Source organism: Quercus lobata, chromosome 7 (assembly GCF_001633185.2).
Source record: "Quercus lobata isolate SW786 chromosome 7, ValleyOak3.0 Primary Assembly, whole genome shotgun sequence".
NCBI lineage: Eukaryota > Viridiplantae > Streptophyta > Magnoliopsida > Fagales > Fagaceae > Quercus > Quercus lobata.
In genome coordinates, this window is record NC_044910.1 from 7,852,913 (window position 1) to 7,868,612 (window position 15,700).

At 34.4% G+C, this 15,700-nt stretch overlaps 1 protein-coding gene across 1 annotated transcript; it reads left to right on the plus strand.

Annotated features, from left to right (window-relative positions):
- The first annotated feature begins 648 nt into the window (after positions 1–648).
- LOC115952578 lies at positions 649–2,659 on the plus strand. Its single transcript, XM_031069753.1, has 2 exons — positions 649–779; positions 2,084–2,659. The coding sequence occupies exons 1-2, from the start codon at positions 751–753 to the stop codon at positions 2,634–2,636; spliced, it is 582 nt and encodes a 193-aa protein (XP_030925613.1). The 5' UTR covers positions 649–750; the 3' UTR covers positions 2,637–2,659.
- The last annotated feature ends 13,041 nt before the right edge of the window (positions 2,660–15,700 follow it).

Genomic DNA, 15,700 nt, shown 5'->3' on the forward strand with positions numbered 1-15,700 from the left:
GAAGACTTTAAGTGCAACCCAATTTCCACGGAGAGTGAAAAGAAGCAAGGGCCTTTTAATTCTAAACATGGTAAGGGTCAAGGGCATAAGAAAGGATTCTTTAAAAACTCGGGTAATAGAGGACAATCTTCTAGGCATAGCAAGAGTGCCTATCCTCAGTCTGGTGATAAAAAAATTCAATTGAACGGTTAGATTTTCAAAATTTATACTTGATATAAAGATATATGAGGAGTTTGAAAAGTTTGAAGAGTTTTTCTCCTAACTAGTTTGAAGAGAAACTTTGTTCCAAGTTTGTTTCTTTTTAACATTTATTTTGAAGAACTGAAAATAAGATATTCAAAAAGTAAAATTTAAATAAATAAGTGGCCTTGTGTCAAGTTTTTACTTTTGGAGCATAGAGTGATATAGGAAAAGTAGGATAGAGGATTTGAACTCTTATTTAGCAATTTAGCTTGTAGTTGTTGACACGTTGGATTGTTGACTTGGTGCTGACTTTGTTTTTTTAAATTAAGTGACTCTCTCTAATTGCACCAGCTGTTCAGAACTTGATATGGCTCTGTCACTCTCTAAAAAAAAGTGAAAACAAAACAAAGCAAAGGTGAAGGTGAAGGTTTTTGTCAACAAGGTCACTCTCATCTCAGCAAAGAATGGCACTTGACAAGTTGGAACTACTGGTACTAAGTATAGAAAGGCAAACACATAGCAAAGAGGAACACGCAATGTAAAGAGACACAACTCAAAGAGGCCAGAATGGATGGAAACAACGATCGTTCCGAAGGGTTAGTTCAAATCTCTTTGCGTTAGTTTTTGTTTTACATTTTTCTAAATATATGACCATGAATCCTACGATACTTCAAGTCCATCATATTTTTAATTATTTCTTTTCATGACCAAGTTTAAACAAACAAGAACGTGTGTCAACAACTTACCTGCATGATCATTTTCTATTTAGTAAGAACTGTTCATCATGGTTTATACATTATTTGTCATATATCAAGACAAACCTGGCATTTTTATTGGAAGTTTATTAACAAACTATATCTTTGGCACATTCAACTGAATATAAGACACTGCTACTTCCTTTTTGTAATTTTATTTTAGTTTGTGTCATATAGCAACACAAATTCTGACTTATATACCCTCACATGCATATTTGATAAAACATAATCCACAAAACTTGCAAATTCAACTAGAAGTCGTGACTTCAAAACTTAAGACTAAGACTCTATTATTCATGAATTCTTCGTAGATTCAAACTTGCAAGTTCAACTAACTGTCATGGCCCTAAAACTTAAGACTAAAACTGTATTATTCATGAATTCTTCATAAATTCCGTATTGAGCATATGCTGGAATTGGTGAACAGCATAGGGCTTTGTTCAGGACAGCGTTTCTAAAGCTTGCCTTTTTACAATAACCTAAGCCGCTCTACATCCAATTTAATAGCAAGCAAAATGTTATCTTCCATTTTTACATTGTCTCCACGGATTCTCATACATTCCCTTGAATCCAAATGTTCAGTTCTCTCTCTCTCACAGGGAAAAATAATTTTTTCTCCATAGTTTAGACGTCAGGAATTAATTGATCACTAGAGTCATTGTGTTAAAAGATGCCAAATTTTGTGGGGGAAACAATTTATCTTTGATTGTAGCTTCCATAGAAGAAAAAAACTTACACACACACACACAATCTTCTCAAAAGATATAGGAGAGAGAAAGAAGAGGAAATTAAGAAAATAGGAACAAGCAAAATAAAATCTGGGAACCTACTTTATTTTGTTCTGGAGGAATATTAGATTTAAGCAGGAACATGATAAAGTTTTAAAAAATAATCTCATCATTATTAGTAAACGCATGATTTGATATAAAGTCTTCGACACAAACTTGAAAGTCTCACCATTAATTGTTACTTGCACTTCAAAATTAAAAATGAGCATAATGATTAATATCCATACGAGCCAAACCTATTGTCAGGAAATGGAATATCGTGGATATTCACGTAATTCTCTTCTGCTCATTCTTCGAGTATACCTCCACTAATATTGTATCTGAGGTGATTCCATGTTCTTCTTTTATTTGTGGCAGTCAGCAAGAACTCGGTTCCTCCACCACAATCCATGTTGTTTTCGGCTTTCTCATTACGTTGCTGCTTACCCTCCTCCAAGTTAATTATCAAAAATCTGGCAACCCGTTTGAAACACATGGTGCAGTCATGTTGCTTTTTATCATAGTTGTATTTGTTTACGCCCTAGCATTGGCAGGGATAAGCCAACCGACTTCCAACTCAAGCTACCTCCCTATACTCAGGCGTGTGTGTTTTATTTCTGGAGCATTTGCATGTGATTTGTTGCTGATGATCCTTGTACCTCCCTTTGGATGGTTTATCCTCGTGTTATGTATATACATGTTTTTACAATTACTTTTCAAGTCACGCCAACTGATTCTCTGGTACTTTGAACAAACTTTCCAATCAATCAAACGGTTTACTTCTCAAGCATTCAACATATTGGGTGGTTGGTTCCAAAATTGTATCCAATCACTGCATAGAGCAACTTCCAGAGCATTCCATAGATCTTCCATGCTACTGCCAACTCATACGGAGCAGCAAGTGGTGGAAATAGCAGTAATTAATGCCTAATTAATCCTTCGATTTACTTGAACATTTGAGATTATCATGATGATACAGTAGGTGATCTCATATTCCAATCATATTTTCAATCTGCACTTTTATCTAAAGTTAAGAACTCTAATTATTTATATGTTGGTATCAATTTGAGCTTCAGGACAAACAGTTGTTTATGTATGTTTTGAATATCACATATGTGAATACATTGCAAGGCTAGTGGAAAAGTGCTACAATTATTACCAGGACCATTAACTTTGTTTCATCGGTTAGGCGTGGCTACAGGCCGATGAAAGAAAAATAAAAGAAGATTTCCGACCTACCAAGCACATATACAGGGCTGTTTAGGAGTGTTGTTCAAGTATTATTGTTCAAAATGATATGAAAATTATATTTTAAAAAAGTGTTATGAAAATATGTATTTAAAGTACTCATAATTCAAAAAATATATTTAGTACTATGTTTTTAACAATATATTTTCATATATGATAAAAGGATTCGACTTCTGTCTAGTGACCAGTGTCACTAGACATATTAGATTGCAGACACATGTTTAAGACCGGACACATGTCTATATCTTGACAGACTAGTGACCATTGGACAGAAGTTAAGGGGTTGTTTGGATTGGCAAATTTCGTAACTCAATTCTCAGTTTCCATAACTCATAACTCAAAAATGGTGGGACCTATAACAAAAATGTTGTTTGGCAAACGATAACTCTGTTTCCATTACTCAATTCTTTGATTTTTGAGTTATGAATTATGGAAACTGAAAACACATTTTGGCTGTTTTCAGTTTCCATAACTCATAACTCAATGGTTTTTTGTAATTAAACACACATGAGGGACCCACAAACAGTACCAGCCGCATCTTTTCCTTTTTTTTTTCTTCCCTTTCTTTTCTTGGGTTCGGTCTCCCCTGTTCTTCCCTTTTTTTTTTTTTTTTTCCTTCTTCTCTTGGGTTCGGTCTCCCCGGTGTTCTTCCCTTTTTTCTTCTTCTTCTTTCACTGGGTTGGTGATATGGTTTTTTTTTTTTTTTTTTTTTTTTTTTTTTTTTTTTTTTTTTTTTCCGATTATTTGGGTTTGTGAAATCGTGAAGTAGCAGCGGCAGCTATGGGTCCGATCATTTTGACTCAGTTGGCAACAGGTCTGGGTTGTTAGCCGGAGCAGCCCTGGTCAAATCAGTCATGGACCAGAACACCATGGCTGGCCCGTTTCCGAGGTGCCCAAGTTCCGACAACAGCAACCGATCATTTCCGACGTTCCGCTCTTTAAAAACTCTGAAACCCACCATAGCCACAACAACAACATCAACATCAATGGCCTGTGCATATTTGAGTTTGCTTTTTTTTATTTTTTTTTTTATGGTTGAGAAATCTGGGTTTGTTCTGGAATATATTTATGCATGTTTAATTTTGTTATGGATGAGAAATCTGAGATGAGAAAGGTAAAAAGGGAGAAAAAGGAAAAATGAAAAAAGAACGAACTGAAGAATAGAGAAAGAAGAAAGAAAAGTGGAGAGAAAAAAAATCTGACCAAGTGACAGAAATGGGGCCCACAAATAGTGTGAAGAATATTGAGTGATGGAAAATGAGTGATAATGTCAAACGTGTATGAAAAATTGAGTGATGAATGATAAGTTATGAGTGATGAAAATTAAGGGATAAAAAAAATGAATTCAAACATCCCCTAAACCTGTGAAAAAATAGAATTTGGTATTTGATACGTATATCGGTGTATGTGTTATTTTTTAAAAAGCGGTGAAATTATTGTCTTTTTCTGACAATTCAGTATTTTGTTTGATGAAAATGAGAGAGAGACTCCCACGGACCCACACTCCCACCCATTCCCACAGCCACACAGCCAAGCCATATGTCTCATTCTTCCTCTTCTTCCTATCTTCTACTTCCTCTTTTTCTTAAGTCTTCTTCCCATTTTTTTTTTTTTTTTCCATTTCACTCTTTGCTTCAAAGGCCTAAATCTTCATAATTCATAAAATTACACCCAAATAATTCAACCAAAACTGAGTACCCACATCCTAGGTCATTTTAATGTTGTCATGTTCAGATTTGAACTTCTAATCTATACGGTTGTTGTTGTTGTTTTTTTTTCTTTTTTTTTTCTTTTTTTTTCTTTTGATATGATGAACTTCAGATCTAAAAGTAGGTGTAATATTTTTGATTTGGCTTTTTGGCTTTCTTTTGTTGTTGTTGGTAATAATGGTGTTGGATCATTTGATACGAGAGAAAGAGCAAATACAATGGAGGTGAAGAGAGAGAGATGAGGTGAAGTAATCAGAGAGAGGACTGAGGAGAAGGCTGTGAACGAGAGAGAGAAAATGCACTGTTACGTGCAGTCAGATGCTAGACTTTTGGGTCCCACAATGTTCAATATATTTACAATAATACCACCCAATATTGTAACTCAAAAAAGCTTGCCCAAACTCCCTAACAATAGTTGCACTTATTTATAGTGGTCCTAGAAACACATATCCACATGACCAAACATCAAAGAAAACCATCAGGACTCTTAAAAAGTTCACCCGTGATCCCTCTAAAAATCCTCAGTCGTTGGTAGCGAAGATGGAAGCCTACAGGAAAGAGAAATGAAAAAGAAAGAAAATAAAGAAAGAAGATTTTGTAAGAAAAGAAAGTGGAAAATAAAAGGGAATTGGAAGAGAGTAAAGGGAGAGACTTTCGGCAATAAGAAAATGACAAGAGGGAAGATGCCGAGAAAGGGAATTGGACAAAAAAAAAAAAAAAAAAAAAAAAAAGGAGGAAAAAAAAAAAGATATATGAGATGGAATTTTTTAGAGAGAGAGACACTTTTAATCAACTCTACTACTACACAGTAAGAGTCAAACCGCCCAAAAAATAAAAAACAACACTCACACATAATTCCAACTTTTAATAGAAAGTCGGTACACTTCGATCAGGCCACAACATACAATTGTGAGTAGAAAAAGAGAGGTAGGCTCAATTGAAAGTGAGGTTTGATCAATTACAACCACATAAGTTATATAATGTAGTGTTATGATAAAATAAGTGTTAAATAGCGTGGTCCTAAAAGGACTCATCACATAAATGTAACATGCTTTTTTATCCTATTATGTGTGAAATGTTTAGTAATTTTTTAAGTGATTTACTTAGAGTTGAGAGAGACTTTCAAAATTTTAATATGGTGTGGTGTGTTTGTTTAGGTTTAATAACAAGAGGGTAAAAGAGAAATTTCAAGGGAATTTCACTTAAATGAAGTGTAAAAGTAGAAATATATGATTTTTTAAAAATTATTTTTTCAATTTTCCGAAATAAATTTAAAAAAAGTTTTGACATTTAAGCTCAATTAACAAAATTACTTATTATTGAAAAAAATATGAACTCCAGTTTTGTCTACATCAAAAACTTATTGATACTATAGAACAATTATCATATAACAATTATTTTGGAATGAACATTATGTGTTTAAATCTATCTTATTTATTAAAAATAAAGTTTATTTTTAAAAGTAAAGGGTGTGCATACAATTCAAAACAATGGACAATGTAATTTCATAAACCTCATAAGGGCTGTACAATTTTAGTGACATAAAAACCACTTCAAGACCAGTTAAAAACTGGAACTAGTATGTGTTCCTCTTAATAGGTTGGAAAAGAAACTCTCGATTCAATCCGAATAATCTTCTCAAATTAAGCACTATTCCAAACTTCTAACATATTTCGATAAAATTATTCCCGTAAACAGAATTTTATAACAAAGAATGTGATGATTGCAACTCTGCACAGAAAGAGATGCTGATCTCAAATGGGACATCTACTTCAACGCGTAAACTGCTTACAATTAATACTACCGAGTCTACCATATAATTGTATAATCAACAAGATATGGTAGGGTATGAAGATGCAATTGAAAAAGAAACAGAAAACACAGCAACATTTATCACCTAATTATAGTGATAGTTTCAATGCGTTGTAGGTGTAACTTACAGACCGATCACTGAGCAGCGGAGTTCAGATGAGCGGAGCTTGTAACCGGCATTGGCGAGGAGAGAGGCCCTCAATCTCAGGCTTTCATGGCGGAGGAGACCCAGCTGCCTCTGCTTCCCTCTCTCATTCTCACATTCTGTCGTGATTCACTGATTATTGAAAACGGAAATCTGAGAGTTCTTGACTTTTGACTTTTGAGGAACAGATTGGGCCAGTTAGGCTCCATAAGATGCTGGGCCTATTTTTAATCAAGACCCTTTTCTGTTGGAGCAAACAAAAATATACTACTATAAATTAAATGTCATGTTTTCGTCATGCTGTATCCTGGCTTTTCAAGAACTGTTAGTTACGGATTTCTTGACTATAAAGAAAAGAATAACAAGATGAGAACATGAGAGGTAAAGTTCAAATACATCTTTTTCAATACGAGGTGATGTCCTGGGGCCACTTTATAACCATTTCAATTGATGAAAAAACTTGCAGCACAAGGCACAATCACAAATATTCTGCATGAACACCAGAGTAAAGCCACAGAAGATAAAGGGTTGATGATAAGTTAGTAGTAATAATTAGCACATCATTTGGGCTTAGACTTGATTTGGGAAGTCCTTGTCTTGCCCTAAGAGAGAATCACAGACTATTTGGACCCTTTAGAATATTAGTATTGGTGGTGCTAAAAAGCTAAATTGTTATTTTTAGCACCATCATATACAAAAAGTGTAACACATTGGTGGAGGTATAGGTAAAAATTTTACCTACTCAGCTACAGTGCTTATTATCTCTCTCATTAAAGTAATATTTTTTTTTCTCTCTTTTTTTTTATTCCTTGGTTCCAATTATTCTCTTCACCATCTCCCCTAAGCTCTCTCTTTCTCCACTCTCACCGACAAGCCCAGTCCTCACCGCTCACCCAAGCTCTCTTGCCGACAAGCCTAGTCCTCCACCTCACTGCTCACCTAACACCGACAAGCCTAGTTCTCCATCTCATCATCGACCCAAGCTCCATCATTGATCCAAGCCCCATCATTGACCCATCTCCCTCCCAGTCACCCTCTCGCCAAGTCATCTTGCCCACAATGCAATCCCCTACCATGCCTAAACCTTGTTCCCAACTAACTCCACCGGCACCGACTTCATCGAACTCAAGAGTGCCGTGAGACCGATCAAGGTAGAAACAAGGCAAAGGAATTCAGCTTTGGTGGTGTGGCTGGATTTCGTGGGTTTCTCTGGCTTTTGTGGTGGTGGTGGTTTGGTTGGATTTTATGGTGGTTGGGTTTTGTGGGTCAATGGTGGTGTGGTTGTGTTGCTGGTGATTTGTGTGGTGGTTTTTGGCTAATTTCGATTTTTGGCAATGGTTGTGGGTGGTTGTTCTTGGTTGGCAGTGGTTGTGGATTATGCCATTGATCGGTTTGTGTGGTGTTTTTTTGGTAGTGGGTTGTACATGGTGGCAATCGGTGGTTGTTGGGTGTGATTGGGTTTGGGGTATGATGGTTGTTGGTAGTTTATTGTAATAGATATATTATTTTATTGTAGTAGATATATTATTTTATTGTGATGTTTATACTGTTTTATTGTGTTGAAAACTAAAATAGATCTACTGATACTGGATGTTTTGTAAAGTAAGGTAAAATAGAAAAAGTAACATTTTGTTGTGTCAAATAGTTAAAAAAATAGCTTCACTAATGTGGATGCTCTTAGACATCTATATTTTCCTGGAAATATGATTTAAAATTTTTCCCCTTTACAAAGTATCAAAAAGAAAATGTTCATAGCCATCAAAATGATCATTGGTTGTATATAACATGCATGTTGTTGGCTCAAATCACAATAATGACAGCTTTTAAACTAGAATTAAAAAAGAAAAAAAAAAGAAAAAAGAAAAAACAATTAACCAAAAAAAGTATCAGCCTGGGTATTCTAAGTTTAACTGGCAATAGTTTCTCAAAAAAAAAAAAAAAAAAAGGTTTAACTGTCAATAGGCCCAACTCTAAGTTAAATCAATACATGCCTTGAGTTACCATAACTCGTTATCCCATTTTGTAATAATTCCCCCAACATCTCTCTCTCTCTCTCTCTCTCTCTCTCTCTCTCTCTCTCTCTCTCTCACATGGTAAGTCAAGAAGATTCAAGGTGGAACTTGAGTTCCTATTTGGTCTTCAAGTCGACACAGTGTTCATGGGATCCGGATCCTTTCCATTTCAATATGAAATGGAGAGTGTCCAGTTAAAGGCTGAGATTGATTTAAAATCAATCAATGGCCAAAAATCAGCCACGCCATTTAAAATACACTTAACAGAGCAATGAGTCATAATTAACGTTAGTTTTCAACGTTTCTTCTGTCTCTATGGGTTATCACTTTCTCTGTCTCTCTCATCAAAAATCCATGGCTCCTCTCTCTCACCTCAACCGAGTTTCTCCCTCACTCTCCCTAGCGCTCCACTCTCTCAACCCCGACTGCGCCTCCACCAGTCTCTTCACCTCCACGCTTGCTCTCTGCCTCTCCCTCAACCCCGTTGTCACCGCTTCCCGCATTCCCAACTCAAACCCATAAGCAAAAACAAAGAAAAAACAATACTAGCTGAGATCCCGACACCACATACTCGCACCCTTTTTAGACCCAGATCAGAGAGAGTAAGGGTTGGGGTTTGGAGAGAATCGGGTGTTTAAGTGAGAATTTGATGCTTTTTAGACCCAGATCAAAGAAAGTAAGGGTTAGGGTTTGGATAGAATTGGGTAAGAGAGAAGTTGATGCTCAATCTTCATGGCTACAGCTAGCAGTCACTGTGTTCCGCTCCACCAATTTTGGCGGTGGTTTAGGTAAAGTTCCTCTGTCTCTCTCTTTGATTTTTCCTTCTTTTAATTTTCTCAACAAAAAAGAAGATTTTTTAAAATTTTTTGTATTGTATTAGGATTTCATTTTCTTTTGATAAAGAAATTGAATTCCCTGTTGCACTTTGGAAAAAAATAATGTGGAATTTGTGTTATTTGATATAGATTGTGTTCAAGTGAAAAGACAACAAAAAAACAGAATCTGTTTGTATACTAAAGTAAATGATGGTTTACCTACTTGTTTTCCTTTTAAATAAACAAGCATTTATCTTTTGTCATTTTTCACCAGACTAAATCTCAAACTTTGCTAAGTTTCGCTTTGCTGATTTAAAGTTGTTATATATTGATCATAATCTTTAAGTTGATGAATGCATTTTTTCCATTGTCAAACTAATTCATGAATTTTTCTAATTCATGTTCCATGTTTTTCTTGATTAGCTATAAACCAAAAATTACATCAAATAATGATTTTTTTTTTAATTGCTTAATAGTGAACGAGTATTTGCTCTAGCAGACCTTTGAAATGAATTCCTCAAAAGTTAGGAATTTTTTAATCATAATCTTGTCTTGTATGTTTTTAATTTGATATGTCATTGGTAATAATTGAGCCGAATAGTTTTGTTGAATTTGATGAAAGTAGATCTAGTTGAAAGACTGGTGAGAATTGATGGTCAAACTCCCTCATACAGGGAGCTGTGAAGTGCCATTGCGTTAGCTATACTTATGATCTGATTGTACTCCTTAGCAGTTAGCTGATATCTTAGATTGATACGGAGGCTTTAGGATTTATCTTGTTCTAGTACATACTGGTTGAATAATTGGTTGTTTTTTGGGACTGTCTTGTTTGTTTCCAAAGTGTTATTTCTTCAAAATGTGTTTTTAGTTGGCTAAAGGTTGAATTTTTATTTTGTGCTTGTTTTATGTCTTTCATGAAAAATCTGATTTGTAAACAGTGGCCAAAAGGCCATTGGCTATAATTGAGAAGAATAGTTTGTTGAATTTGATCAAATTAGCTTCATTTGAAACAATGCTGAGAACAGGCGTCAAAGTGCTATAAGGTTAGCTCTACTTATGATTTGGTTATACTCCTCAGCAGTTAGCAGATATGGGGGCTTTAGGATTTATCATAGCTTATTAGATATTGATTGATTTTTGGGACTCTCTTGTTTGTTTCCAAAGTGTAAGCAAACTTGCAGCACTACTTCTTTCACTGAAAAAATAAAGTTCTTTTTTTACTAGAGACATGCTTTCTTGTAGCTAAATTCATGGGCAGTATTTGGGTACAATTCCATTATCATGATCAACTTGTGAGTATTTGGGTAGTTTTAGTTGAATTATGGCTTGGAGTTTTGTGTAGCAAAAAGGCTTGATACAAATAGCTCAAGCTTGTGACTTTTAGGCTACTCACTGTGAAGCAAACGAATCCCTGCTTGATCTAATTTTTATGTTTTAGCTGTTCCCATAAAAGTTTCGAGTCCTTCAAGGTGATTGGATTAGTTGTAAATGGATGTGATGGTGGTGATCAGCAATTATTATTACCATTAAAGTAATGCATGATAGGAAATTGTTTTGGTCTTATTATCATTTATCAAGTTTCTTTACTACTAGATCAAGTTTTTTGGAAATTTTGATATATGTTTATCAATGAAATCACTCTTTTGTTCTTTTGTCAGGTTGAATGGCATGATTGGTATGCTATTCTTCTTTTGATCACTGAGAGCGAGAAAAGGCGAGTGCTGGAGGGATTAGTGAAGACCGTGAAGCTGGCTTTGTTCACAAAATTTTTTTTTTTTTGGGAGAAATTGTTCATGAAATTTTAGATATAAAGAACATGACTCATATCTATTTTAGTTGGGATCAAAATCAAGATGTAGCTATTTTGGCTTTCTTGAAACACTGAAATCACATATTTATATTGTAAAGCTAATTTAGATAAGCTATAAAGCCTTTTTGTTTTGGGTTTTGTTCATTTGGTTGTGGATAAATATTTCAATGAATTTTTGTTGTCTTTGAGAATCATAATTATGAGCTTGTCTTTGAGAAGAAATTACTAGCTTTTATGCGCTTTGGTTGTGCCTTTTATATAAGTACTTTGTGATAACTGATTTGGTGTCACTGAAGCAATTAAGGATTAGTTTCTTAAAGATTTATAAGATACTTAAAAGCAATCCTAACATATTTATTGCTAACAAAATCAAAGGCCATAGCTTGGAGAAACTAGCACAGTTATATATTATTTGTGCAGCAATTTTACATTCTTTAAGATAAGTAATATGAGGTGGAATACTGCCAGCCACAACAAATTTACAATAGATACTGAGAATGGTCATGCTTCAATTTTTTTGCTGTATGTCCGATGCTTCTAAAGCCAAAAGTTAAAAATCAAATTATTATTAGAAATCCGTCAACAACAAATAGAATGCATCTTGAAGTTAAGCACTAGCAGCTAGGGATTCTTTGAAATTTTATTTTAATACAAAACAAGAAAAAGGAAAGGGAGAGAGTTAAAACCATGGCACTATTCATAAGCTCAAGTGTGCAATCTCAGGTGGAAATTTGCTACAAATTGTGTGAAAAAAAAAATCCACAATACTCTATTGTAGGAATGTGAGAATACCACGTGATAGAACAATTAGTACCTAAATATAAATAATTACTACTAAGAGAAAATTACTGTGAAACAAATCATATTTTGCTATCATTTCTAGTAAATTTTTTATATAAGTACAATCAACCTAAATTTATTAACTGAATAGAAAATTAAAAGGGATAAAGGATTCAAAACATTGTTTTTCCAGTACTTATCACACGTAAGTAGTGATGGTTTATATGGCAATTACAACAAATATTATGTTACATTGAAGCTCCAACTTCATCTAAATTCACTGCAGCTCATTAGGGGCATCATCTCCATGAAGCTGAGCAGAAACATCGTCTATGGCTGAATTCAACTAAGCAATCTTCTCTATTAATATTTTGCGGGTTCTCTGTAGTCATCACACCACCAATGCAATATCAATGCATTGGAAACATTTTAAAAAAAAAATGATAACTAAAACAATATCAATAATAGTTAAAAAAGGATGAAAATACAAGTTAACACAAACAATTTGTACAGTGTTTCTTTTTCTTATTTTTTTTTTTATTGAAGCACAATTCATAAAGCTTACTTATACATACGAACCATTATATTTTTCTTGTTTTTCTTATGACAACCAACCATAACTAGGCCTTTATTTGTAACCAAAAAGACTTTACTTTCAAAGCTGAACACATTAACAAACATGCATACACACATAATGAATAATTTGAAGGATTGCAAATGCAGGAACAGCTTCTCACCTCCAAAGTTTTCTCCTCATCATATATAAATTTTGGCAACTTCCTCATCAGATCTTTTCTGTCAGCTTCGGCAAGTGCCTTGCTTATCTGCAAAAACTAAATTCATCAGTACTTCAGCATAAATTTTTTTTGAAAAATAATTAAATAAATAGTGCATTTGAGCTGTTAATTGTAAGAACAGTATATAAACCACATCAATAGCCCAAAAGTGAATCAATAGCCCAATACTTACTAATGCATCACATGGCTGTCTAATTAGGCCAAATGATTACATACATTTATATATTTCTTGATACTATGACTTTAAATGAAATATTTTTACTCTATAGGCTCAAAAATGTGACAAAAGCACATGTATTACTCCAATTAATTAGAACCTAAGGAGACAAATGCACAACACTCTCATTACAAAGCCACTAACAAAGATACTTCCACAATTTGGTTTTCCATCAAATAAACCAGATTTTAGATCATTAAAGTGTCAAAACGAACACATACACTACTCTACTTAATTGATAACCTAGGGAAACACAAACACCCAAGACCAAATAAGTTGGATTTCAGTAGGTATATTTTCTCAAACATCTTTAGTGCATTTCACAACTCAAACCACAGTAGTAACATAGGGAATGAGAAAAAACTGATCGATTGTGACAAACTTCAAACTAAGAAATTATTATCAAGCTAAGAATCATAGTTCTGTTTTAGTGAAAGAAACTAAGGAATAAGAAATGGATACTCTTAGGCAAAGAAATCAGGATCAGAGGAAAAAATCATAGATTTAGTATCATAGGTAAATCATCATTTACTTTAGTATACATATAGATTTTGTTTTTTTGTTGTCTTTTCACTTGAACACAGTTTGTATCGAATAACACAAATTCCACATTATTTTTTTCCAAAGTACAACAGGGAATTCAATTTCTTTATCAAAAGAAAATGAAATCCTAATACAATACAAAAAATTAAAAAAAAAATCTTCTTTTTTGTTGAGAAAATTAAAAGAAAGAAAAATCAAAGAGAGAGACAGAGGAACTTTACCGGAACCACCGCCGGAATTGGTGGAGCGGAACATGGTGGCTGCTAGTTGTAGCCATGAAGATTGAGCATCAACTTCTTTCTTACCCAATTCTGTCCAAACCCTAACCCTTACTTTCTCTGATCTGGGTCTGAAAAGCATCAAATTCTCACTTAAACACCCGATTCTTACTCTCTCTCTCTAATCTGGGTCTAAAAAGGGTGTGAGTGTGTGGGGTCGGGATCTCAACTGGTACTGTTTTTTCTTTGTTTTTGCTTATGGGTTTGAGTTAGGAATGCGGGAAGCGGTGACGACGGGGTTGAGGGAGAGGCAAAGAGCAAGCATGGAGGTGAAGAGACTGGTGGAGGCGTAGTCGGGGTTGAGAGAGTGGAGCGCTAGGGAGAGTGAGGGAGAAACTCGGTTGAGGTGAGAGAGAGGAGCCATGGATTTTTGATGAGAGAGACAGAGAAAGCAAGAACCCATAGAGACAGAAGAAACGTTGAAAACTAACGTTAATTATGACTCATTGCTCTGTTAAGTTTATTTTAAATGGCGTGGCTGATTTTAGGCCATTGATTGATTTTAAATCAATCTCAGCCTTTAATTGGACACTCTCCATTTCATATTGAAATGGAGAGGATCCAAATCCGTGTTCATGGGAGTCAGCATGGCCATAGCTTGAAAATTAAGATAGAAAGGAAGAAAAACCCCAATATGGTTCTTCAATTCGACACCCGGTGATTGATGGTTCCCACGCTGATTAAGAAGATTCACAACACAACACATCTTCCTCCTAATCTGTCATTCAAGTCAAAGTCATTTGAATCAGGAGATTTACAGAGTCTTAGGCAAAGAAAGCCTGTCCACAAAGTCCTCAACAGTAAAAAATATTCTCTCTCTCTCTCAGCAAAGCCATAAATTTTTCTTGTGTTTGATTGATGTGAGGAAATGTGGTAAAGAAAAAAAAAGGGGAACTAAACTTTGCGTTTTAGATTGTGATTTAATAAATGTGATTCAGATTAATCTGTGAATGGTGAATTTTTGAATTGATCTATAAGTGGTATTTGTAAAAAAGAATTAAAGGTAAAGAAGGAAATTTTGGCCAAATATGGGGGAAAGGGTGGGAGAGATTAGGGAGAAAAAATAATACCTAAATAATATATAATATAATAAAGTCGAAACACAATATAATCCAAATCAAATCAAAATTAGTTTCTAATTGTAGTCTAATTTTTGCACCAATTGTCCATTTACTTTTCTTATTTTCCATATCAAATGACCATTCATAATATTCAGCACAAAAGAAGAAATGACCACCCCATTTACCTATGTAAGGATGTAAGTTCATCTCATTATCACTAATGTTGAATTTTTTTGTGCATAAGTACAAGTTGCCACCTAACAAAGAAATAAATGTTAAATATAAAAATTTGCTAAAATATAAAAAGTACATTTTTGTGTGTGTGTGATCAATTAAGCTAAAATTGCATTGAGAGACTGATGTGAATACTCTAATGAAACTTCTGTGTGTTTTCGGTTGAAGGCTTGTGTTGCTATTGTGGTAGAAAATGACCACCTCTGCACATTAGTGAACATATGCCCTCATTTCGTATATTTGGCCCAGCTTCTCGAACTTGAGAGGGCAGCTCAATTAGTGGAGTTTATGGATATTGATTTTCGCACATTTCTTAATATAAATCTTTTGTACATATAATTCATTTCACGTAATACATAACAAGTTGCGATTGGTAGAATATAAAGTGAAAAAAAAAATAGTATAGAAAATGCCTTCCCCCAGTACTAGCCAAAATAATAAACTATGCTCTGATGCTTTGCTTGACATTAACTTCAAACTTCATTGCGCCTCTCTAGAGCAACGAAGTAACTCGGACTCAAGAGGACCAAAAAA

Bases quoted from the DNA above. Each gene is read 5' to 3' on its own strand.
- LOC115952578 (XM_031069753.1), top strand. From the start codon at position 751: ATGGATGGAAACAACGATCGTTCCGAAGG. The intron at 780-2,083 runs GTTAGTTCAAAT...TATTTGTGGCAG, and splicing joins AACAACGATCGTTCCGAAGG to TCAGCAAGAACTCGGTTCCT.